At 45.7% G+C, this 27,473-nt stretch overlaps 1 protein-coding gene across 1 annotated transcript in view; it reads right to left on the reverse strand.

Annotated features, from left to right (window-relative positions):
• The window catches only part of PLXNA4 (plexin A4), a 444,814-nt gene that overhangs the window by 153,970 nt on the left and 263,371 nt on the right, over positions 1–27,473 (reverse strand). The window contains exon 4 of the mRNA XM_074168893.1: positions 7,843–7,943. Coding sequence (XP_074024994.1) covers positions 7,843–7,943 — 101 coding nt within the window. The remainder of the gene's footprint in view (positions 1–7,842; positions 7,944–27,473) is intronic.

Below are 27,473 nucleotides of genomic sequence, written 5' to 3' on the forward strand. Positions count from 1 at the left end.
AGGTTGAACTTTCTGCAATGCTAAACCTGAGCAGCAAATGTTTCTGTGATGGAGACAAATCCCAAGTAGGACACCTAACTCACAGGGCTGCATCAGGAGAAAGCTTCTGCTGGAACTCAGTGCACAAAGTAATTATCTTCCCACCCTCCCCCTTCTGCCCTCTAGCAAAATAAGCTAATCAAGGAAGAAGGTTGTTATCAAAACACATTTACCACACGCCTGCGTCTTACGGTCCACAGTGCCCAGTGCTATCCCCAAGTTGCCTCAGGCAGGCACGGCCACCAAGATAATCAACCTGTGAAGGGCACAGCTCTGCACTGCACTGCTAGGTAGACCAGAGCAGGAAAAGTTCTCCCAAAAGGGACACGATGGCATCTAGGGAATGGAAGGACATCAGCAGTGACGGACATGCAATGTGTAGATACAGCGATGGGCTAGCTCTCCAGGACTAGTTATCGGCTGCTCCTCTCAAAGGGACAGGGCTGGTTCAGAGAGGTTTATTCAATGTCATCGCCCATCTGTAGCAAAATTGGATTCTCAGGACCCTTTGTTTCACTCGGGGCTTTATCACCATCAATAGGTATGCTCCCTGTCCCAAGAATTTTCTCTTGCTCTCTGGACTAAGAGCCCCGATCTCATTTCAAAAGGCCATTGGAGAGCTGTCACATTTGGGGCTATTTCCTCTGCTCCAAAGGAGAGGCAATGCCAAGGTGTGAAATGATGGGTACTTTAGCTATACCTCAGCAGACAGATTAAAGATTATCTAGGCTCAATGCAGAATGCTTAATGGGCCAATGTCACTCCACGGAGCCCCCCTGCTGTGCGCTTCCCTCTGTGAGAAGGCTGAAATGCCGTCTCCAGTTTCGATAACTACCTGAGAAGAAGTGGGAATCACTCTGTGCCAAGGCCAATTGTGGGAAGATGACTCCACTTTCCCTTGCTATCAGATGGAGAGGTTTCACAGGCCATGTGCAGGGCTGTCTGAGCACCAGCTGTGACCAGGGAGGAGCCAAACTAAGCAGTGTTTGGAGACAAGGCAACTTGACAGCTGGTTCACTCCTACCTTTGCCACCATCAAATGGCAGTGCCAGTCAACTGATTGAAGACTTTCAAACCAAATGAAAGATTTCAAATTTTTTGCAATTATTTCCCCTCCTCCCCCCCATCGTTTATGGTTTTCTCCCCATTGTGTACCAACAGCATGTATCTGGCAATCTCCTGTTGCAATGAGAAATGGACCTCAGACATACAGCGGTAGTGAACATAGCAACTGAAACAGATCTGAGCTTCCCCTCTGATGGTGAAAATCAGCCCAGCCAGGTGCAAATTTCCAAGGCAATGCAGGATTTTAGCTGGAAGCCTTTTGCTCTTTGTGTGGCTGATCCACTTTTGGGAAGTTTAGGACAATTATCATCTACTTTTGATATGTAGAGGGTCTCCCAGGTATTTGAAGGCACCAAGAACTGACCCATGGCAAGACTATGCTAAGGCAGGAAAGGATACTGGAAGCTTTTCCTATAAAAAAGGGTCCCAGCTTATTCATCATGCCAGGCAAATGCAAAACGCCTGCAAACTGGTACCTTTCTGAAGGGACTCCAGTTTGCACCCTGGGCAAAAAAGCATAGGGAGTACAAAGCAGGGATGGCTGAGGACCTGGTTTCTTGTAGTGGCAGCTGAGGGTCTATAGGATCACAAGCCTCTGCAGGAATCAGTAAATCACTCTTTTCTCACTATCTGTTAGAGCTCGGAGTGGCACAGGACTGATGTTCCACCCTCCTGCCCTGCTGGGTCCCTGAAACCTGGGCCATACAGCCCTTCTCAGTGCCCCTTCCCACGCAGCACTTGAGATATCCTCCCTCCCCCGCGCAAATGGAGCAAAAGGATGGGAAGGAAAAGAGAGGAGATGAAGGGGAAAAGAAAGAAAAAAAAATCAGCCTGAAAGAGAGTCGCAGTCTTTCAGACGGCAGAAAGTCAAGCAAGAAAAAGACCCTTCAAAAAAGGTCTTATTGCAGCATCTGTAGGCGGCTTAGGTTACCTGAGACTCTCTAGTGATTCAGAAGACTTTGACCAAGAAAGTTAAAGCCAGGGACGATCAATGAGCCTCTGCAAGCAGCATCGCATTGGGTTACCTGCTGAGACCAGACAGCGGGAGCTGCACTTTGTAACTTTTTCCTTTTTTTTTTTTCGTGATCTGGCAATGAGTCTGAGCATGGGTAACAAATCTCCCCCCCCTCCACACTAATCCCTCACTCCCTAGAAAACAACTTGTTTAAGTGGGTTTTTTCTTCCATATCGTGTTAGAAATGAGAATTGTTATTTCTGGGTACACAAGTATCCTGCAGCTATGAGGCAGATGGGAAGAGCAGGAGAGCGGGAGGACGTAGGGGCCAGCTTCCCAGATACTGGGGTAGGTGTCTGCTGCCAGAGGACAGCATAAAACCCTTGTGAACGGGGCTGTTCTTTTGTGGGGAAACCAAAAAACACTCATGTGGCTTCTCAAGTGTCTCATAAAGACTATCTGCAGCTATCCAGTTAATCCACGGTCAGCTCAGCCTGAGTAACTGTGCATACTAGATTTTGGTCATCCTTTGACTAACCCAGAGCCAAAGGGATCAAGGAAGGTGGCTGGTATGGCCCATATATAAGAGTTTTCTGTCATTGCTTCATTCATGGGGTGAGGATGCCTACAGGAGGCCACTGCATCCTATTCCTGTGGTCCAGGAGTAGGGGAGCCTCTCCTGGCACATACTCTGGGCTACAACTTAGGTGCAAAGCCAACAGAGTCAGCACTGGTCCCTAGGTGAGGTTTTTGCATGCCAGAAGGACACTGAAGGGACTTATGAAGCTCCTCACAGATGAGCAGAGGAGTGCAGAGAGGAGATCCATCTCCTGTCTCTGCTACCTCCACAGCAGGACAGACTGGGGTTGCTTAAACAAACTCTCTTCCCTCTGCAGCAAATGTCAGTTCCTCCAAACCAACAGTATTTGTTGACATCCTGCTTTGCTCAGTCTCTAGAGCTGGTAAAGACTTCTGGGGAAGAAAGAAATCGCACATGTCCTAATGTTTCATTAAAATAAAAGTAATGCATCACTTCAGAATTACTTTTTATTTTGAAATTTTAAGCAATTTACTAAAACCTGAATTAAAATCCCAAAATAAGAAATTCTGAGGTCTAAATGAATCATTCTCCAATTACTAAATGGTATTAGCCCCTTCTAAAATGGCTTTCAAGAACATTTGTTATTAAAAAAAATAATTGGCCCACTACAAGCTGGAAAAAAAAGTTTTGAAATAGCACAAGTCCTCCCAGAAAATGGGACTATTTTCCTCTCTAATTGGAACTTCTGACCTGCTGGACAAGGAGTCGCCATAAGAGCAAGGCCAGATCCTAGAGGAGAAGGAGGCGGGTGCTGAGGGGCTGCAACCTCCCTTAAGGACAGATTGTGCATGTTCGAGTATTACAGAATCATAGAATGGTTTGGGTTGGAAGGTACCTTAAAGATCATCCAGTTCCAACCCCTCTGCCATGGGCAGGGACACCTCCCACTAGACCAGGTTGCTCAAAGCCCCATCCAGCCTGGTCTTGAACACCTCCAGGGATGGGGCATCCACAGCTTCTCTGGGAAACCCGGGACAGTGTCTCACCACACTCACAGGAAAGAATTTCTTCCTAACATCTAATCTAAATCTCCCTTCTTTCAGTTTAAAACTATTACCCCCTGTCCTGTGGCTCCACTCCTTGATCAAGAGTCCCTCCTCATCTCTCCTGTAGGCCCCCTTTAGGGACTGGAAGGCTGCTATAAGGTCTCCCCAGAGCCTTCTCTTCTCCACGCTGAACAAACCCAGCTCTCTCAGCCTGCCTATTCATCCCAGAATTAGACAGAGCCTACGTGAGGATGAAATGGGGCAGCCCAGCCAATATCTAGAAGTGGCAGGTAGGTAACACAACAGAGCCTGGAACAGATCCCTTCTGCACCCAGCAAAGTCAGCACATTACTCCTTTATAAAGGGTTGCCTCTCCCTGTAGGGATGCTGCCGCTCTTGTGCCCCAAACATCCATCCTGCTGGCAGTTGGGGTGTAAAGCATAACCCATAGATATGGTACAGGGCAGAAACCTTGCGTGGTCACCACAGGCACATGGATCAGTGCTTGTGGATGTCTGCTCTGGAGCTGGTGCTGGGCCAGACAGGGACAGCGAGGGCTCGTTTAGCTGCAGAAGAGTTTATCCCTCCTCTAGGGGCAACGAGCATCCCCCATCTCTCCCCCCCTGCATGTGAGTGGGAAAGGACATAGAGAAGGGTGCTGGTTTTTGATATGAATAGAGACAGAATAAACTTTCTGGGGTTTGGAGGGGTGGTCAGATACTGGTGGCATCTTTGGATGCTGCTGCATCTGACACAGGAGGAAGCTGCAATTCATCTCAGGCTTAGAGCAAACTTTGCTCTGCTCTCATCCCTCTCTGCAGCCCCCCTTCAGGCTGGTGACATTGCTCCGACCTTGTGACCAGGCACCGAGTGCCTCCGTGCCAGCTATTAGCTTTCCAGCCTGTTCCTCTGCCCCCCCAGCTCCCACCCTGGCCCCTCACCTTCCCCTGGAGACCCATCCAGCAACCGAGCGAGTGCCACGTTTTCAATTTACACCAACTAAATGATTCATCACCGCCTAAAGAGGCCTGAAGAGAGCCCAGGAGGGGAGCTGAGCTATAGGAGGGAAAGGGAGGGGGGAAAAAGATCGGGGCTAAAGATACAGAGATGAAAAGCTCCGGTGACCTGTTCTATATTGGCTCTCCTCTTCTCGGGTGCAGAAGCCAATCAATCTCCTCCCCCCTCTCCTTTCTCCTGCAGCCGTCTGTGGGTCTGTCTGTCTCTTTCTCTCTCAGCAGACTCGAGTTTCTCGGTGTAAGGTTAGGACAGCAGAGCCGTGGAAATCGATTCCCGAGCCCTGGCACTCCGCCCTCTGCACAGACAGCCCAGATCTGCCGTGAGACTATGGATGGGGAGCCGTCCCCAGGCCTCTCACGTGGCGGCAGCTGAGGGTAGCTTGGAAATGGGGGGTCTGGGGAAAGGGTCTGCACCAGCCCTTGAAATGCAAATCCAAAAATTCTAGAGATCTGCATGGGAGAGAAAAAAGGATAGATGTTGTACTCCATCTGGCACTTTTCACCTATCTCCCAGTCTACCACTGTTCCTCTTGATGGATTATACTGGAGTAGAAAGATAAGTGAAAGGCATGTCATTGCCCACAGTCAGTCTGATTTCCAGTAGCACTCTACCCCAGGTCTTTCACAGCCCGACTGCCTCTCCCATCCCTTTCACAGAACAGCTCGCACATTATCACGCCATAATTTAAATTGAAAGAGGGTAGATTAAGATTAGATATTAGGAAGAAATTCTTTCCTGTGAGGGTGGTGAGACACTGTCCCAGGTTGCCCAGAGAAGCCGTGGATGCCCCATCCCTGGAGGTGTTCAAGGCCAGGTTGGACGGGGTTTTGGTCAACCTGGTCTAGTGGGAGGTGTCCCTGCTCAGGGCAGGGGGGTTGGAACTGGGTGATCTTTAAGGTCCCAAACCAATCCAAATCCAATTCTATGAAAAGGATGAGGAAACTGAGACCCAGAGAGGAACACCTGAAGCTGCACTGAAAACCCCTTTGAAAATAGTACCGGAAACCAGATTTCTTGACTGCAGTGGAAAGTCAGAGGAAGGAACAGACTGGAGTGGGATTTGATAACATTTACTTTCAAAAACTGCTTCAAAAAACTCCACAGGGAAATAATCTCAGTGACCCTGCTGCAAGGCACATAAATAAGAGGTGCCTCTTTTTTTCAGATAAGCAGCAGAAATTAAGTGACCAGAGGGAGGAGGACATGGGGATCCTGCCGTCAACCAGGTCCAGGCTGTGAGGCCAAACTTCCCCTTTAAGGACTGAGTTTGTATGGGGGTTACTTCTCCTGATCGAGTCAAAGCTGCCACCCCCACTCGCCACCAGCCATCACATTTCTAATAATGAGTTGCTGGGCAATCTGCACTTATCTCTGCCCCTTTTCTCTCCTTTGGGGGATTTATTGCTGGATGTATTGATGGCTTGTAGCCACTGACCCAGGATGGCAGGAGATGAAATATTTAGCATTGCTGTGGTACAATCAACAGCCAAACTCATGCTTTCCTATACATCTGGCACATAGTCTGTGCTGTCCCTCCACTGACAGCAAAACACACAGTGCTCTGTAGCATAGATGGAGGGTAAGATGAGATGGAATCATACTATAGAGTTGTATATCAATTGGAAATATCCTCAGGTCAGCAGGGTGAAAGCTTCATGGGTTCATGCCTACCAGATCACAACTCAGAACTGGTTTGCCAAGGGTTCCTTGAACAATTCCAGAGTGTGAGTCAAGTTTTTTGGACAAGTTTTTGGGATGGGCCACCTAGATCTGATCTGAAATTAAGCAGGCTGTGGTGGCTTTGGAAGAGGGTCACACAAGCTAAAGCTCATCCACAGAAGGTTGGAATATGGTACATTTTTTCCCTTTTCTTCTGTTCCAGAAAAGAAAGGTAGCAAAGAGGTTCATTTCCACTAGATCACTGTCTCCACCAGGAGTGTTTGCAATGGAACAGGAAGAATTCTGAGGTGAACTCGGCAGGAGAAGACACACTGGAATAGCAGGGTCCATCAGAAAAACCCTCCATTGCTGCTGTGAGACAGCATGGACACTGTGAGACTTGGAGTGACAGCACCCTGCAGAGCCATGCTCAGCTGGAGATGTTTGGTTAGACAGATCCAATGCATTTTCCAGCCACTGTCTCTGCTGAGAGGTTCTTGGCAAATGAGACCACTCTGCCACTCATCGCCAGGAGCTCAGCCAACCCGACACCTCCCTCTCCACGGCTTTGGCAGAGGGCTCTCTGCAGGAGGAGATCACTGGCAGTGACGGCTACAGAGAGGAAACTTGAAGATCAATAGTATCATTAAAAAGCCAGCAGAAAACAAAGCCAATGAACTAATCTCCCAGACCTGAGGACACCTGGATCCACTGCTCCTTACAAGGTACTGGATAAGGCAGTACTGTTGAATAACAAAATGGTGAACTAAGGTCCCATCTTGCCCTGTTATTTAGAAGCCCAGGGTTGTGGATACAGACAAATTTGCTCAACATCCTAACCAGATAAGCCAAATGAGCAGTTTGGTTCATTTACGTGCATTTGGCACAGTTGAGTTGACCCACAGAGGACAAACGCTCAACTTCAGGGTCAACTTTTTCCCACAGTGAGCATACAAACCATAAGGTCCTCTTGAAATCTAACTTGGATTGGACCCCATGATGCTTACAGGGACACGTTTCCTCTCTAAGGGCAGTGGAGATTATGACAAGTCTGAAAGAGGAGAGGTTCAGGTCAGTGGTGGAAAGTTTGAGTCACTGAGACAAGTGTCTCATCTGGACTACGAGTCAGAACCAAACTCCCTTAAGCAATGGAAATAAGAAGGCAATTGTTCCCCAGAGAAGAGCTGCTGGAGGGTTTCATTCAAAGCACATTGGGTGGACAGATGTTTTCCTGGTGCAGTCAGCAGACTGTGGATCAGATGGTTGAGGAGATCTGACCAGTCTCTACCACTCTTCTCTTCCTTTGTCATTCAAAAAATGCTTTTTGGTTAAACAAAGTCTCCCCCAGCACGTCCCAGAGACCTTGCTGGAGCTGCCTGCATGACTCATTGACTCATTTGCCTCAGCCAGGGCTTGAGACAGCATTTTGCATCTCTTCCATGTGTTATCACAGACGTTGAGAGAAGATGGGTGGGGGAAAAGCAGGGCTGGGACAATGGGAAACACCAGCAGGTACTTACATGTTGTGAAGAACGCACCATCCACAGTGAGGGTCGCCTGAGCCCAAGCACTCGCTGCAGGTCTCGTACTGGCTACACGACTCCACAGGCACCCGAGTGAGCTGCAGGAGGAAAGGGGACAACCTGTCAGGCTTTTCACAGGGCTCTGCAACGCCCATAAGGACTTGACGGAGGTGCCACCCTCCCTGTCCTCTTCCCCTGCTGCCTGGTCTCCCAGAGGGATATCCCTGCAGAGCTCGGCAGGCCTGGGGCAGAGGGATGTGTCTGCAGATCGCTCCAGAGTTCAATCTGGTGCAAGCCCTGTCCAGATGAGCACTCAACTTGGTGCAAACCCTTCCGAGATCAGCACCTTCCCTGTGGCCTTCTCCTCTTCCCCACGGCCTTTCACATTTTCATTGCCAGATGACCTCAGTTGTACAGCTTCACAGGGAACCAGCAAATCAGACAGGCTGTCTGCAAACTGTGGTGACCTGGCACCTTGGGGCTATTAAATAACATGTGATCTTCTGCAACAAATTAAACTCAGTGGGTCTCAATGCTCTCCCACAGTCTGGTTGTGGACCTTGTTGCTTTCTGGCTTCTTGTGAGAACTGAGGTCTCGTGATGTGTTTGCCTCCCTCCCATGACCTCCCGCACCACCACTGGTCTCAGGAGAGTGTTATCTCCACTCCCCATTGCCCATGCATCTCTCCAACCATCAGTTGTCCCACCCCTGGAGAGGTTGCTCACAGCAGGGAAAGGGCAAAAGCCACCAGCCTGGGTAGTGAATGAGTTTGCTGTCACCCTGACTTTGCAGCTCAGAAGGCATTAGAGGTGGACCTGAAACAACCATCTACTGCCAAAATACTGCATTTTATTATCTTTTTTCTTCTTTCTTTCTTCCTTCTTAATTAAAGTCAGTCAGAGATTTCAAAGACAGAAGGGCCTGCCTAGCCTGACGTCCCATCTAACAGACCAGACGCTTTTGATTCCTATTAAGTTTTGTAAGCCCCTTTACTTCTTTGGAAGCCAAACATACAATTTGGGCCCAATGACCTGATAGTCTCTTTTCCATTGAATAAGCTTCAGAGAGCTTCTATAATATACAGTCCATTGCCAGTGCCTTCACCCCAGCTCATGTCAGCAGGGAGAGTTTATTCCTTCAGATGATATAGTGCTGTATTATCCTGATGAAACACCACTGAGAACTGCCAACGATAAACTGCGGAACAGTTACTTGTGACAAATGACAAAGGAATACACCTGGATCCTAGGGATGATTTTTTACTTGGTGCAACATTCAGGAGACTTTTAGCTGTGAAGTGATAGATTAAGATTCATTCTGATTGCATCTGTAAATGAACCAAGAACTGGCTTTTATATATAAATATATATCAGGCAAAATTCCAGCTATTTATGAAGACCTTTTCTGTTTGTATTAGAAGTTGTCTTCCTAACCCCTACACAGACACCGCACATGGTAGTAGATAGTCTATGTGCAAAAGCTGAAAAACTGTATCTTTACCTCTGGCAGGTGGCAGTAGCATTAGAAAACTTTAGATAGAAGAAATATGATGGGGTTTATTTACCATTGCACCATTGTCTGTGCCCAGTCACCCAAAGAAACCAACTGCAGCTACCGAAAGCTTTTCATGAAAAAGGGAGAACATAAAAAAAAAAAAAACTAAAACCCCAAAAAAGCAACAAACAAACAAAAAAACCCCAAAACAAACAAAAAACCACAAAAACACCTTTCTCAAATTGAATCTATTATCTATTGCCATGAGCATAGGAACACAATCAAGACAGACCACAGAGCAATAAAAATGAGTAGATCAAAACAGGGAGGGAGTAATTCAAACTTCTGTAAGCATCATGAAGTTTCAAAGGTAAGACGTCTTGGCCATGAATGCAATTGTTCCACCTTCCTTAAGCTTCAGGTCAAGCAGATATCAACCTTTCATCAAATATAAATTGTATGCTCCGAGATTTAACCCAATTAGACTGATGTTGAACCTAAGAGTCTGTGTTTTATCCAACTTGCAAAAAGACATACAATTTTTTACAAGAAGACATCAAGGGGTCTTATAATTTCTTATGTTGGCCATTCCCACCTGTTATTTCCACCTGAAAAAAAATATATTGTGAATTATTTTTCCTTGATCACATCTAGCTTGACCACATCTGCATGGTGAACATCAGAAGAGGAAGATAATTCAGTTTTGAAAGACTGTAAATCTGCCCTTCCTCAATCCAGATGCAATCGACTGTGTAATCTCCACCGTGTAATTAGAAATTTCTGAAAACAGTCAGGATTAGCAATGCGGTTCCTACCCAAACTACCCTCAGTTTAACATATGGTGCAGCTCGATTTAAACTCATTAGCTGCAGATAGTTTTTCAGAACCTCAGGTTCTGAGCTAGTTTACATCTGTCTCATTGAAACAAGCCTTGCTTAAGAAGTTCAGATCAGAATATGTACTTTTTCAACATCCAGTGATGTTGGGTTTGAATGTTCCGAGTCAAAATCTACTTGTTACTATGATATACGTACAAGAAAGAAGTCCTAGAGGACTGAAATTTGTTATTTCTCTGCAAATCGCTACAAAAAGAGTAGGTAAAAAGTGGTATAGGTAGGTTGTGTTGTTGTTATTTGGAGAATAAGCCTTATGAGGAATGGCTGAAGGAACTGGGGTTGTTCAGCCTGGAGAAAAGGAGGCTGAGGGGAGACCTTCTCGCTCCCTACAACTCCCTGAAAGGAGGATGTATCGAGGGGCGGTCGGTCTCTTCTCCCAAGGAACAGGTGATACAACAAGAGGAAACGGCCTCAAGTTGTGCCAGGAGAGGTTTAGATTGGATATTGGGAAAATTTTTACACTGAAAGGGTTATCAAGCATTGGAACTGGTTGCCCAGGGAAGTGGTAGAGTCGCCATCCCTGGTGGTATTTAAAAGACGGGGCAGACGTGGTGCTGAGCGACATGGTTTAGTGGTGGGTTTTGTCAGAGTTACGTTGATGGTTGAACTAGATGATCTGAAAGGTCCCTTCCAACCTAGGCGATTCTATGATTCTATTATTATTACTATTATTATTATTATTATTACTTCTACTACTGTTATTTAACTAGTTGTCAAAGGATATCCAAGCTCCACTGAGAGGCAGCAGGAACCTACTGAGAATCCAGACCCTCATCTTTGCAGACATGCTTCCTTCTCAGTGTCTTTAGGGTACTTGGTCTCTGTAGTATATAGTTTGTATGTAGTGTAGGAGCACACCTTGCTTGTGTCCCTGTCCCAGAGAGCACAGCTATGCAGTATGAGCTTGCACGAAGACACATATCACGAGTGTCACCATTCACATCGCTACATGTTATTCCTGCTATAGGAGACCTTTTACGAGTTCACCTCAAGTAGCTTTATTGTGAGATTAATTAAAATTGTACCATGCTGGTAAATGTCTTGGGCTGTAAGTGTCAGACCTTCTAATTAATAAAGAAAGAAACTACAAAAAACAAAGGAGCTGCGACTGAAAGGAAAGCCACCTAGGGGTCGTCAGCTGAAAAGAGAAAGAACATCAAGCAAATAAGGCACATCAGAGGTCTTATTTTCCTTTGGAACATAAGCTGTAATTAATTCAGCTCAGCTTTCCAAGTTGAAAGTTTTGAGAACTGGCCGTGCCCCCCTGGGAGCAGTCAGCTTTTTATGCTGCCCCTAAAATATCTGAAAAAGAAAAGTCCATGCAAACCTCCCAATTATGGTGCCTTGCCCTTATTCACAACGACGAAGGGACCAGACAGCGCTGAAGGTTGAAATCTCCATTGTAAACCAAACTGTGACTACTCCTTCCACTCTTTCTCCATCCTTGGAAAGTCTAATGAACTTTTCAAGGTCATTTCCCAAGCCTTGGTGAGGCTCCCTACCACTGGCCTTTCATCGGGGTGGAACTCGGAGTCAATATTTTGCAGCAAATATAACCAGGGTTTCAGCAGGAAGAGGATTAACAAAAGCAAAGTGTCCTTCAATTTGGGTCACTATGAGCCAGGTTGGAGTCATTTATATTCCTGCAGTGGTCACGGCTTAACTGATATTTTGGCCTCGCTGTGCTACAGCAATATATGGATGTAAGAAGAAGCTGCTGTTGTTTAAAGGGCTTATATCCTATACGTGGTCAAGCACATATCTCCTTTTTATCAATGAAATCTGAGGCTGAAAGTGAGGTCTCCGGCAGCTCAAGTAGGTGCTATCTAAGCATCTTTGAAGATGTGGGCTTGAGGCATCTGAGCAAGTTCGTGCAAGAAGTCCACAAAACAGTTGATTATTGAACACTTAGTTATTAAGTACAACATATTTAGACTTTGGGTTCATTGAATCATAGAATCATAGAACGGTTAGAGTTGGAAGGGACCTTAAAGATAATCCAGCTCCAACCCCCCTGCCATGGGCAGGGACACCTCCCACCAGAGCAGGTTGCTCAAAGCCCCATCCAGCCTGGTCTTGAACACCTCCAGGGATGGGGCAGCCACAGCTTCTCTGGGCCACCTGTTCTAATTAAAATATTGAAGAATAGGGGAGACCAAAGTGTCAGAACCCGTATCCCTGAGGCAGCTTTACCATATAGACTGTCCCCTACTCATCCAGAGTGAGATGCAGTCCCAGAGCTAGGTAAGAGAATCTGATGTCCTTCTCAAGGGCAGCAATAAAACGATGAGCAGGTCCAGCTGCCGTAGCTGCAACAGGATTTGAAGAGATATTTCACTTCATCAACACATTCATTCACAGGTCCCCAAAGTAATCATTCATGAGTTTCTGGCTCACAAGGACATCTTGAAAAATCTGGCAAAATCTGTGAACTGCTGTACAGTTCAGAGCTCACCTGCTACATACGACTTCAGGGCTTTTCACACAGCACCAGGGCTGTCCTCACCTCTGCTCCAGCCTAAATTGCAAGCTGCAGCTTCTCCTGCTCCCAGCCTCACTTTCCACCCTCTATTTCTACTATGAATGAGTTACAGAAAGTCATTTAAAACAAAATGATTGAGGTTTTTGGATCTGATAGACAGTAACAGCTAATCCTGTTAGAAATTTGGCTCCCGCTTCTGCCATTATATATTCACAAAAGCTCCTGCTATGTGCTCAGTCATAATTTTCTGGCTCCCATTTTTGACTTTCTTATTTCAATATACATTGCTTTTTTTTTCCCCCTTAAACTGCCAACATTCTGGTCAAAACATGAATCATTGCTCAATCTCTGCTGTTATAATTGGATGTTAATACAGCAGCGGGATTTATTCAGTCTGATGGACTAAGTTAATTTAAATGTACAAAAAGGCATCTTAAGTAGCCAATTTCCTTCCCAACAGTCAAAAGATACATTTCCAAAACACTGAACAGTGACTCTGTCAAGCTATGTGGGTTCGGTGAATGCTGCTATCTTTCAAGACTCGGCCAGCCCCGAAAAACTGCAGAAAGATTAAGAGAGGAGCTTATTTGATTTCAAAGCCTTGAATAGAGTGTTCATGATAATACAGTTTATTAAATAGAGCAAGGCAAAAAACACCTAACAGACCACTGGTGAAACCAGATTCTACACCCCTAAGAGAGTCAGTGAGGATGTTCGTCACCTGCAGGGCATCCCAGGATGCTAATTTTAACTTGGCCTGAATTATGAACAAAAGGACCTTGAATTCCTCTGTCTTGTTTGAGCCCCTGTGCCTCATCCACCTGATCTACAAACTCAGCAAAAAGAGTGAGAACACAGAAAAAAACAGCCCAGGGAGCTGAAACACACAGAATCATAGAATGGTTAGAGTTGGAAGGGACCTTAAAGATCACCGAGTTCCAATGCCCTGCCATGGCCAGGGAGACCTCCCACTAGACCAGGTTGTTCAACATCTTAATTACACCAATAAGAAGCAGGACTCACACTCATGTAGATATTGTAAAACTGATGGAAGAGGAGATGTTCCTGAAGGGATAGAGATGCGGAACGGGGGTTGATTCCAGCCTGCCACTCCAGCGTGATAAGTAAATAACTTGCAAGTCTCACCGGGACAGGGAATGTCATTTCTCATCAGACACCCCCAAGCTCTTCATTGTAGCACTCTTCCCAGTAAATCCATGCTTACATACTTGGAAAACTGGAGGCTTTAATTAAGGAGAGTTAATTGGAAGCAGCAGTAGCTGTCAAGGACAAATGACACAATAATTAAACTGGGGGTCAATGTCCCACTGTCTGGCAGGGTAAATTACCTGTCCTAATATACTTGTTCACAAAGAAGGGCTTCCTACCCACATCTGTGCATATGCTGCTGCTCCTCCTCTCCTCTTCAATGCCCTGAGCTGTCCTCCACATCTTTGTTGAGAGATGTCTTTACTCTGGCATTGACAGAGCAAATCCCCAGCAATGATCACACGCCACTCCCATGAAGAGAGGTAAAGCAAAGAGAGATATAGAAAGATTGCACCTCTCCTATGAAGACAGGCTGAGAGAGTTGGTATTGCTCAGCCTGGAGAAAAGAAGGCTCTGGGGAGACCTTAGAGCAGCCTTCCAGTACCTAAAGGGGCTACAGGAGAGATGGGGAGGGACTCTTGATCAGGGAGGGGAGCCAAAAGACGAGGGGGAACAGTTTTAAACTGAAAGAGGGGAGATTTAGATGAGATATTAGGAAGAAATTCTTTACTGTGAGGGTGGTGAGACCCTGGAACAGGTTGCCCAGAGAAGCTGTGGCTGCCCCATCCCTGGAGATGTTCAAGGCCAGGCTGGACAGGGCTTTGAGCAAACTGCTCTAGTGGAGGTGCCCCTGCTCATGGCAGGGGGGTTGGAATTGGATGATCTTTAAGGTCCCTCCCAACTCTAACTATTCTATGATTCTATGATTTGATGCCCACAGCCTCTGTGGCAATAGCCCCAGAAGCCTTTGGGCTAAGGCTGAGAGACGTCAGTTCCCATCAGATGCTCTCACAATGAGATTTCTGTTGGTGCTCCGACAACACCGCAACTTTCTTTGCACCCTTTGCAGTGCAATTCTGTTCCCATGACTCCCTCGGCACGACCCTGCTTTACAGCTGGCTCAGAAAAAACAAGTTAGATGTCTTCTTTGTAGAGCATGCTGGGCTTCATTTCCAATCCATCAAGACTTGCAGCCTGTGTCATGGGAGGAATGCAAAGCAAGGGCTTTGTCCTCTCACCAACGTCTGTCTGCAACATCAGAGTCTACGTTCTAAGCTAGAAATCCAGGCTCTGTTAACGGAGAGACGTTTTACAGGGTGGGGTTTGCCTGCTCTCTGGTTTAGTTGTCTACCCAGGGATGAGCTAAATCACACCCTGGATGTACCTATGTCTATCCACTGAATATAAAGGAGTCTACACAGCCAGGTCAGACGGAGACATTTACAACGTACACAGCAAATACTGGGTGAGGTGAATCCCACATCACCACCATACATAATTTTCTTCTATTCCTCTAATCTTGCCATTGTAAACAATTCCCAAACATTCTAAGCTCTCCCTTCTTCCTAATTGTAGCATCAGAATAACCACTCACAAAACAAAATGCATGTTCTTTAATCACTGGGAGAGTGGCAGAGGAAATCCACTGTGTTGCACAGCAAGAAAACTGTTCCAGGAACTCAAAAGACCTTGTGGGATGACACGGACTGTGTTTGAACAAGTGCCTTTCACCATCTGCTCCGTAAATACAGCCCTCGTGCTTTGCTGCATCCAAGCTCATTCCTGCTCTCTGTTCTGGCTTTATTTACAAAGGAACAGACAACTCAGATAACAAAGATTATCCCAGTCCTCTTCTTGAAGACTTGGCTGCTTCCCAGGTTCCCCCTTCACAACTGCTCAGCCTGCGCCCTTTGCTGTCCCTTCTTCAAACAGGTCTACCACGCCATAACAACTCCCAAAAGCACCGGTGCTCGAGGAGAGGCTAAGGACATGACATCCTGCTATGAGAATGGCTGGCAACCTGGAGACTGAAGAATCATAGAATGGTTGGAGTTGGAAGGGACCTGAAAGATCATCGAGTTCCAACACCCATGCCATGGGCCGGGACACTTTCCACTAGACCAGGTTGACCAAATCCCCATCCAGCCTGGCCTTGGAACCCCTCCAGGGATGGGGCATCCACAGCTTCTCTGGGCAACCCGTTCCAGTGTCTCACCACTCTCACAGCAAAGAATTTCTTCCTAATAGCTCGTATAAATCTTCCTCTTTCAGTTTAAAACCATTCCCCCTCATCCTATCACTACAGTCCCTGATCAAGAGTCCCTCCTCATCTCTCCTGTAGGGACTGGAAGGCCGTTACAAGGTCTCCCCAGAGCCTTCTCTTCTCCAGGCTGAACAACACCAGCTCTCTCAGCCTGTCTTCATAGGAGAGGTGCTCCAGCCCTCGGATCATCTTCGTGGCCTCCTCTGGACACATTCTAAAAGGTCAATGTCCTTCCTGTGCTGAAGACTCCAAAGCTGGTCACAGTATTCCAGGTGGGTTCTCATGACAGCAGAGCAGAGGGGTAGAATTACCTCCCTTGACATGCTGGCCATGTTGCTGGGGATGCAGCACAAGATGTGGTTGGCTTTCTGGGCTGCCAGCATGCTTTGCCAGCTGATGTTGAGCTTCTGATCCACCTTCACTCCCAAGAGCCTGTGTCCCAAGGTTTCGGCACTGAATCTCATTTAGCTTTTCCTTTTAGTTTTTCCCTTGCCAAGAATGCCAAACCCATCCTCAGCCAGCATAACAGCCGTGCATCCCATCAGCATGCTGATGCCCTCTCTGTACAAGGCAGGAAATATATTAGGAATTCTTGTTCCTTGTAAAAATCACAGTTCACCAGCCAGGAGGTGTGGAAGGAGTGTCAGGAGATTTTACCCAAGCCTATTGAAACCAGCCACCTTCTTACCCACCCTGCAAACCACCACCTCTGGCCCACTTTCTCTGCCTGTAGTATTCAATCTGTGTTTGTCTTCGTCAGGTCCAGGTAGGTTCAGTTCCACCACCACTCCCTGGCCCTGTTTACCACTAAATCTTTATCCCACAGTCAAGGGTTTCAGTCTGTAAAACTGTAAAACAAATGAGATTTGTCTAAATGTGTGTGTGTTCAAAAGCCTTCAAAATAGAAAGTCTCATGTCACAATTAACGCAGGGCCAGCCCAGGCTTAATGAGGGCCGGTGTCTGTGTAGTTACTGAAGCATGCCCGCCGAGCAAGAAGTATATCGTTACCCAGGCTCTATAAAGACTATATATAGATTTAATTGGGACATGTAATGGAATTTATGCCACTGCAATGGGCTTTCTCAAGGTTCAGAATCACTTGAAGGCTCCTGGTGGAGGCGTGAAAAGTTAAAGCACGAAGGGAGAAGTTAATAGTTGTTTCTACTGGTGATGGCTACTTTCCAGGTCACCTTGTTCCATCATCTTTCAAGATGTTCCCATCCTCACCCTCAGTTATCAAGGAACATCTTTCAGATTCATTTACCTCAGCAGCCCTCTCAGGTATCCTACTGTGTTTTCTTCTTGTCCATTCCCATTGATGCAATCTCATCACCACTCCAAATCGTACCTTTACACCCACATCATCTCCCTGGGTTAAGATGTTTTCATCCCAGTGTCTGGAGGATGTTTGCCTCCTCTCTCTCTCCAGTCACCCACAGTCCCTCCTGGATTTCTAACGCCACCACTTGATGACAGTTCATGAAGGACTGATTGCGTTGATCTAATTCCCTTGTGCGGGATTATACAATGCCTACAACACTACCAAGCTACAGAGAGCATGGAAGACAGACAATTTAAAAAATGTCCTTTTCTTCAGTTGTGATCAGGCTTAAAATTCCCCATAATAGCATGCAAAAACAGCTGTATTGGTTGGGATCAACACTCCACATATCCCAGTTCCTTGTCTTCAGCCATGGCCTTATGGCACTAAGGGAAGCATAAGAACAGGGTAAACATATATGATATGTCCTCGGTAACTGTCCAGCCTTTGGCTATTTTCATTCGGGGGATATTCTGAGTCTTATGCGTCTCTATGCCATAACCTGAATAGATCTTTCTTTAATTTTCCAGTTTATTCTTGAAGGCACATTGACTTTTTGCATCCACAGCAGGCTTTGGAAGGACTTTCACAGGTCCAGAGACCACTGCTTGAAGGAATAACCTCCTTTCATTTCTTCAAGACATGATTTTCAACATTTTAATGTCATGCCTTCTAATTCTTGCACTTGTGGATGTGGTGAACAGTCACTTCCTATTCACCCCCTTCTGCCAGTGATTCATAATTTCACCAATCTCTACCATACACTCCAGATCACCTTTTCCCAGGCTGAAGAGTTCCTGCTTCTTCAGTCACCTCCCACATGGAAACCACTCCATACCTCTGATCATAAAATCATAGAATCACAGAATGGTTTGGGTTAGAAGGCACCTTAAAGATCATTCAGTTCCAACCCCTGCCCTGGGCAGGGACACCTCCCACTAGACCAGGTTGATCAAAGCCCCTTCCAGCCTGGCCTTGAACACCTCCAGGGATGGGGCATCCACAGCTTCTCTGGGCAACCTGTGACAGTGTCTCACCACTCTCACAGGAAAGAATTTCTTCCTAATGTCTCATCTAAATCTACCCTTTTTCAGTTTAAAACCGTTACCCATAGAATCATAGAGTCATAGAATGGTTGGAGTTGGAAGGGACCTTAAAGATCATTGATTTCCAATGCCCCTGCCATGGGCAGGGACACCTCCCCCTAGACCACCCTTGTTAGCCAAATGTTGGGCAAAAGGAAAGGCTACCTGGTGGCCTAAGTCATCTTTTCATAGCCTTCTCCACCTCTCTCCCCCCTGGACTCTCAGGCACTAACCACATCATCAAAAACTATTAAGCTACTGCCTTTAACAGGGTGACACCTCTCGGTTTGAGGCACATGAGTATGCGTATCCTTCAGGCGCATCCCAGCTGCGACAGGAAACACATCAGCTTAAACTGTGATTAAGCCTGCTTTATCAGGGGCTTGGGGAATGGCAGGTAACTCGTAAAGCTGTGTGCACTTGATTTCTTTTACTGGTGCAAGCATATAGTGGGACTGAGCTTCAGACAGCTCCTCAGAGGACACGCTTCTCCTTGCCATGAAAAGGGACATGTGTTTTGTCCCCAGATACCCTCACGTACTCCCCGCCACCCCCCCACCCCCCCCCGCCTTTCAACCTCTCTCCTCTCATCGCTGCCTTTTCTCCTTTTATAAGTCATTCTCCATGCAGTGCCATCAAATCTCGGCTGACACAAGCTCCGCAGCCTGCCACAGGCAACATCAATTGGAGCGATAGCATCAGCTGAAGAGTTATGAGGTCACGCTGGTTAATCTGCAAACCAAAAAACTTAAGATCTGAGGCAGGGAGAGCTGCGATAACCTCTGCCTGCAGTTAATCCTGAGCTGCGGCAAACATACACCAACCCAACCTAGAGACAGAAAATTGGGGCTTTCCAGGGCTATTACAATACATCTGCCTCTCCAGATCCCTCACCACCAACAGCGTTACTGAGTGTTTCAGTCAAGAGTTAACCAAGATCCAGGGAGAAAATGTGAAGCAGGCTCTTCCCAAGCCCTTAAATATATGTCTCCGTTTATTAAAAGAGAGAAAACCAGACAGAGCTCGCTGCTCAGCTGACGCCTGTGAGAGCTCAGTGCGCTCTCAAGGTTTGGGTGGTAATTAGCGCTGCCAAAAAGACAACGACCAAGCAGAGATGCAGGCAACTATTTTGGGGCATATCTATTTGCCTTTAGAGATCTCTGCTATTTGTTTCAGCACGGAATCAGTGAGAAGAAGTTCCTAGCAAAGCCCAGCTCCCTCTCTGCAGCACTTGAATTCGTGGAGGGCTTGAAACGCAGAATTCCTACTGAGTACAACGCAGGTTGCTCCATCCCAGCCCCCAGTGCCCATATTTCAATGGATTAAGTGCATAACCTAGTGCAGCAAGCACTACACATGTTTTCCCAGATTTCTCAGACATCCATCTTGCCATAAAATGAAAGTTCAAGGACATTTAATTCCGGGATCATATAAATGCATAGCATTTAAGGTCAGAAGGGACCATTAGATCATCTGTTCTTGCCTCCTGTACATCACAGGCCACTAAATTTCTCCCATCTACCCTTATATGAACTAAATAATCTGGTTTTAGCTAAAGCATGTTGCTTAGAAAGACCTCCCATTTCGATGTGAAGATACCAAGAAATGGAGAATCCTCCATTTCACGGGCAGTTTGTTCCAGTGGTTAATCATTCACACCATAAAAAGCTTGTACATGCCTTATATTTCATGTGAATTCATCGGGCTTTGGCGTCCAACCACTGATTCTTATTCTACTTTTCTTCTCTAGATTGAAGAGCCCTTTAAGCCTGCTGTTTTCACCCCGCAAGGATGCTCAGACATGCGAATCGAATCATTCCTCAATATTCCTTCTGATAAATTAACAGACTGAGATCCTTCCAGTCTCTTTGAGGACATCGTACCTTCTCTCTCCCTATGAATAATCTTTGTGGGGTTTTTGGTGCTCCTTTTCCTATCTCTCAGTGCTCTTTTACAAAAGCAGACCCGCAGAACTGGCCATAAAACATGACTACTACTCGCCCACTCTCTTGCACTCTTCAAGGATGCAGGACGAAGTCAGCCCGTTTCTGCTACAGGATGGACCAAGGGAAACCCTTTGCAAGGACGTAAAGAAATGACTCGCTCATCCATTTCAGTCATTGCTTTCTAGGACACGTCTCCCACTTTCCAGCCTGACCTACATTCCTTTTTACCAGACAAGAGAAGTTTGCATTTGTTTTGTTTGAGGGAGCCAAAGTCACCCAACCACTCTGTCCTCATCATTGTTAACGCTGAGCTAATTATTGCACCGCTGAATATTTTATCCACGGGATTTAGTATCAACTTCCTGCTCATTCATGAAAATTTTCAGTAGCATTGGGCCCAATATCGATCCCTGGAGAATACTACTAGGAAAACCCTCAGGCTCTTTGAGAGCTGCCAAGTATTAAGCCATTTCAGAGATGGTTTTTTTGCTATTTTTAGCTTTTTTTAGCTTTTTTTATTTTTCAAGTGGGAACAGGCTATGCTGTTGACTGAAGTGCTGTACAGAAAGGTAAAGACAGGACATCCACAAAATAAAACTTCATTATTTTCTTAAAGAACAAACCAACTATTTCCTAAAAGAACGAAAAATATCTTATTTTTCATAAAAATATGCTACCCAACTGCCATTTGGCCCAGTTCAGGAGTAAGCATCAGGATCTTCAGACTTACCCAGGGACTTTACGACTTAATATTACCCCTTCTAGTCACCATGAGTCACTAAAACAGGGGTCTCACCCAGATTATTAATACATTCCCTCAGATATTTGATACAGGGCATTTCAGGTCTCAGGGACGCGAAGTCACCCTCAGAGGCATCCTGCACTACCCAGTGCCTGTGTATCATAGCTTTAGCTCTGTCTAAAATGCCTCGGTGAATAGCCCAAAGTTAGATAGGATCGATCTGGGTGCTGGGAACCTGTGGGGGTGTTAGGAGATGTGGTTCCTGAGGCTGAGATAATCCCCAAATTCGTGGTTGCCCTGTGACTACAGGCACCACAGAAGCACAGCAGCATTGATAAGCTGGTTTCACTGGCATCCAAAATCACGCACAGGTCATCCTTTCTCCTGACTGCCAGCAGTAACTCTGGATTCAGGCCCTTTGCATGGATTCCTAAGCTTGTGCAGGAGCACACAAGGTTCTTCATTTCTCCAATCAGTTTCTCCTTCCTTTGCACTCCTGTAATTTTTTCATATTTTTCTCCAGACAAAGCAGAAGGCTGAGACTCCCACTGCACCTTTCTTTTTATGGAAAGACATACAAGGCACCCAGATTTCTTGGGGAAAAACAGCTGGCAGGAGGATCTGTAGAGAAGCAGAACATTTTTGTCCCTGTAGATAACTGATTCAAACCTGATTTAAGGCCCTCAACACTCCCTGGTACTGTATGAAACAGCGAGATTTCATTTCAGCTCCTTGCTGCCAAGGTATTGAACTCACAAAAGCTTCTACTGAGCAGGAGCGCTGCCCGGGGAGGGCAAGGACCAGGTCTGGAGGGGGGTGACAGTGTTGAACGACTGCAAGGTGAATGCTGCCAGCTGGCTTGGGCATAAAGCAGGGAGACCCAAGGGACCCCACAAAGCCTTTTGCCAACTCCATCCAGGTGGTTCCCAAGCTGGCATCTTGAAAGGGAGCAGGATTAACCCACTGAAGCATCTTAAAGGAGCCCTCCACCTCGAAGATCAAAGCCATCCTGGCTTTACCTCTCTTATTACACCTGCCTGCCTTTGTGGGCATGCCTTACAAAAGCCCGCAATCTGATTTGGACTGGGGGATTTGCTCGGGTGCATTTCACAGTGCACACTGCTCCATACGAAAAAAAGAAAAAAGGAAAAAAAGAATACCAACTCAAAAAATACCCTTTTGTCCCTGGCCACAAAGAAGAAGGGAAGTCCGTTTGGTGCATACTGCAAGGGGAAAGAAATGAGAGCAAGGAGCAGGGAAAGGCTGTCAGAGATTCCCTCTGAAACACAAGCCCTGCTGTGCAGCTGAGAGGGCCAACATTGCAGGTGACACTCTTGGCAGGACCCATCTGACCCTCCTGAACCTTTTTATCCAGGTCTCACCCACTGAGAATCATGGAACAGTTCGGCTTGGAAGGAACCTTAAAGATCACCCAGTTCCAACCCCCTTGCCATAGGCAGGGACACCTCCCACTAGACCAGGTTGACCAAAACCCCATCCAGCCTGGCCTTGAACACCTCCAGGGATGGGGCATCCACAGCTTCTCTGAGCCACCTGTTCCATTGTCTCACCACCCTCACTGGAAATAATTTCTTCCTAATATCTAATCTAAATCTCCCCTCTTTCCGTTTAAAACCATTACCCCTCATCCTATCACTATACATCCCAAAAAGATGGAGATGTGCTGCCCAAAGATTTTGGAGTATACTTGCAGACCTCAGTGCATCTGACTTCCCTGTCTCAGTAGCAGTGACCTCCTCACTGCTCCTCTTTACTTTTCCCTAGCTAATGCAAACATGAGCACGAAAGGTCCAGCACTCTTTGCCTGAGGTCCTCAGAGCCATTCAGGAAGGGGACAGGGAACAAAAAGCATTAAGGTTTAGAAGAAAAACAGGTACAGCACTGAAGAGGCTGTCTGAAAGTCATACACACTTAGGCTTTTATTGGTGTGAGGGTTTGGTATGAAGGTTGACACCAGTTTTATTAAAGCAAAGCAGCCACTAAAGAGTGCTGTGGCCACGTGTATCTTGGTTTGAGAGAAGATTGACCCTCTGATGCATAGACTGGTCAAAGTGGAGTGAAGCTGAGGTTCTGTGCACTGGGTCTGCCCTCCGTTCAGCCACAACAGGCTCATCACACCCATAGGATCAACAGAAGGGACAGGAGCTATTGATTACTTGCCCGGAGAAGTTGTGGATGTCCCATCCCTGGAGGTGTTCAAGACCAGGTTGAATGAGACTTTGAGCAACCTGGTCTAGTGGGAGGTGTCCCTGCCCATGGCAGGGGGGTTGGAACTGAATGATCTTTAAGGTCCCTTCCAACCTGAACCATTCTACGATTACGTTTGATTACCCAGCACCATGCTCCTTCTCACACGTGCAGGCATGTGTGTGCACGCTCCCACGCGCGCAGACATGCAGCCCCGGCAGCCAGCTCACGGCATTTGCAAGTGCTGGCAGATTTATACTATATAGAAAGGGGTTGTGGGGAACACTATTTTATCTACCAGCTTCCATTTCACACCGATGAACCGTAAAATTCTAACTACAGCTTTTCTCGGTCTTTTACCGATCTGTGATATCTGTCTGTCTGTCTCTTACCTGTCCCCACGCATGCAGTGTTGTAGCAATAATGTACATCCTGAAGGAACAATATCATCTCTGCTTTCCCGAGGATTACAGCCTGCCTCTTCCAGAAACAGCAATCCCTACCCCTGGTTTATTAACCGAACAGCAGGCACCGAGAAAAACCCTCACCCACACAATCAGGAGAGTGGTTTTCTCAGCATTTATGGATAGAAGGAAATTAGGAGCATATAATAAAACCAGAGGACAGCTGAGGATCAGTTTCAGCTCTCACCAAAATAATAGGGGAGGAGAGGTTCCTTCCAGTTGCCTGGGATTTTACCTGAGGAGAGCTGTATATCTCTTGCTTTAACCTTGTGAGTTACAACATCACCTTTTTGGCTCATGTTTTAGAAAAACACAAGAGCTCATGCCCCTGATCCTTTATCTTCTCCAAAGGACACACAGATTTTATAGGTATCTGTCCCAAGGGAGGTGAAGGAAAAGTGATGTTTTGTACTTATTTTATTTCTTGTTTCAGCCATTGCTCCTGAATCAGCATCTCCAAACATCCTTCCCTGCTTTGTATTTATATCTTTGGAGACAGAAAATGTCTGTGAAGGAGGGAAGCCCAGTCAGGCAGGAGCGCAACTCAAGTCCCTCCTTGGCCAGAGACCCATATCTGTGCAAGTTATTTAATCTCTAATCCACTTCATCTACCCAAAGCATTTCTGAAAGGAACATAAACACCATCCAGGACTATTTCTTTCCATTAATTATGAAGGGAGCCTATACAGGGGGTGGGATGAATCTGGAACACGCTTTTTTTTCCCACACGCACAGCAGGAGTTGGAGCGTATCTGCAGCTCACAAGGATGTTGAGAAGCTCTGGGACCAGGGGGATTGCCTGGCGCTAATGGTGAATGTTTAGAAAGGCATGTACTGAATCCCTGGAAACATTTAGCTCAGACGGTTTGTTTTCCTAAAAGATATGCAGTATTGCTGAGCTGGGACTCAGAGCAGACATCTCCCTGAGGAGTTCTATGACCTGAGTTATGTAGACCGCATTAGACGATCACACTGGTCTCTTTTGGCTTTCAAATCTATGAATTTATAAGTGGTTGCCAAATAGTTTCAATGATAATTGTCAGCTTGTGCTGAAAAGAGCTTAGCTAGGCATACGGACCTTACATGAAGTAAAAACTTTTTATTATTATTATTATTATTATTGCAGATGGATTTCGTCATGCTCAGCTTTAAACTACATTTTCTCTATCAGGATATGGATTTCAGAAGACAAGTTGCCTGACCCAGTGACCAGGCCGATAATGGGACTGCTACGGTAATTGCCATATTTGCAAGACAAGTACGAATTGCTACTTTTAGATTAGCCATACAGACAGTGGAGACGAAGTTTATCATTGCCCTAAATGTGTTTTGTTTTCTGCTGATGCATGAATGTTCCAGCAATTAGTTTGCTGCGTTAGGGTCCTCTTTTCCGCAGCTTTTGTGAACTACTGACAGTGTAAGTTTTTAAGACAATTCACCAGTGAAATGACCATTCCAGCACCCTCAAGTGTTAATGCAGGAATCTGAATTTTCTGCTGGCTTGCAGTGCATTGTAGATTTAGAGCATCTGTGATATTGGCAGGATTGGGAGAGAGGAGGATGTTGATTGGTAGTGTAAGAGGTATTTACTGAGTTGAAATCAACTAATTGTATTCCCGTCTGATTAGACCAGGTAGTACGGCTTCAAAAAAGCCCCTGATGCTCTCCTACTGTTTTGCTCCAAGGTGTTGGAGAGCTGTCCTGGAAAACAGTGGTATTTATAAATGAAAGAAACCAAGGGGAATGCAAAAAGGAACACTTCAACAAGGCTTTGTGCAGAGGACTGATCTTCCAAAAACCCCAGCTCTGATTACTATCCACAGAAGAAATCCCTGCAACCAAAACTGAGCCACATCCTCCGCTGCCTGCTCTGCCCCAGGTGCTGTCTGTTAATGAAGAGAAGAGCACAGGAGGGATTCTCACCTATGCTTCCAGTTACAACACTGAGAAGTCTGGAAGATAATGAAAGCCAAAGAATTCATTATCTCCTTGCCATTTTAAATGTTGTTCTCTCTCTCTTTTTTTAATTGTTTGGTTTTGGTTTTTTTTTATTCTTGCAAATTTTGCAATTTTTCATTACTGATTCCTCAACTAACAAGAACCCTCAACATACTTATATAGGCACTTACGGAAAGGGGTTCCGTATTTAAATGCCCTGTAGTATCAGTGAGGCTGTTGAGCAACCTGGTCTAGTGGGAGGTGTCCCTGCCCCTGGCAGGGTGGTTGGAACTTAATGATCTTTAAGGTCCCTTCCAACACAAAACCATTCTATGATTCTATGATTCTGTAACTGGTAGTTCCTCCTGCTTAACCTCCTCTGAATTTCTAAATTTTAAGTCAGAGTACCCCATGAAAATTCATCAATTTTTTTTTTTTGAATGAGGAATTAGATTGACTCAACAGTTCCCCCTCAAGACGATGTCTGTTTTCTCCAGAAATCTTAATCCTTTTGTAAAAGAATCTAAACAATTAATTTTCCTATGACTCGTAATAGGTCTAAATTACTCGTCTGATCTCAATAAAATTCCACTTCAACAGAGTATTTAGTCATAGTTTAGTATTAACTTCTCCATTTCCTTGACTTTGTTTGTGATTCTTTTTATTTTTTTGTATAATTTGTCAAGCAGAGGTTGATGCATGGCTCTTCTTGAAAAGGATAGCATAGAGACCAATTAGTCAACCTAAAAACTGGCAAACTCCTCCTAATGTGACTGCATGACTGCCACAAAATGGCAGCTAAATAAAGATCTATCTCGCTTTTAAAAATATTAACCTTTTTGTTGACACTGCCATTTATCAGAAAGTTTATTCCTTGAATGATGAGATGGATACAGCAAAAAGCAGAGCTAAAGGCCACCAGCCACCCTATCATCACACAGATGGGTAGCAGATGCCCAGGGGGGCTTTTAAGCATAAAGACCCACTAAGAAACCATTTTGGCAAAATAACTGAAATTAAAGCATGAGTTAGAAGTTTAGTTGGTATAAAATACTTCCTTAATTACTTAGGAATTGACAGACTTAATAAAATCTAATATCCACTCCTCTCTGTCTCCTATTTCTACTGTCGAGTGAGCCAGATGTTTCATAAAAGGTGCAAGCACCCTGCAAAAGGTGGGCTCTTGTATTAGGTATCTCTGTATTTTCTAATACCTAGAGACTGCTTTATCTGAAGAACTGCAGTTAAGACTTCTAAACTTCTAGGTTGGTTTATTTTTTTAATTAAAAATCAGGGGAAAGCATTAAACTCCAAGATATATTTTTTTTTCCTTTTCTACTTTTGTTGGCAACTGCATCTCCATGGATGCTGTTTTGAATGAAAGCTTAAGGGGAAAAAAAGTAAAAAAAGAAAACAAAATACCATATTCATTGTCCTGGGGAAATTCTTTCCTGTAATGAACCTGCAGAGTCAGTGCTGGTGCCCTGAACTGCGGGACAGGCTGTGGTTGGGGCTGGCTGGGAAGCTGCCAGCAGAAGAACTTTCCATGGGGAGATGTTGGTTCGCTGAATTCAATTCATCGAGCACTGACAGATTGCAATGAGCTGTTATTAGGCTCAGCACATCAGAGAGAGGGAGTAGGAAACTTCCAGTAATTTGCAAGTTGTGCAGCTGAACTTAGAAATGCTGAGCTGGTTTTGGAGAAAAAAAAAAAAAAAAAAAAAAAAAGAATAATCT

This window comes from Numenius arquata, chromosome 2 (genome assembly GCF_964106895.1).
Source record: "Numenius arquata chromosome 2, bNumArq3.hap1.1, whole genome shotgun sequence".
Classification (NCBI taxonomy): domain Eukaryota; kingdom Metazoa; phylum Chordata; class Aves; order Charadriiformes; family Scolopacidae; genus Numenius; species Numenius arquata.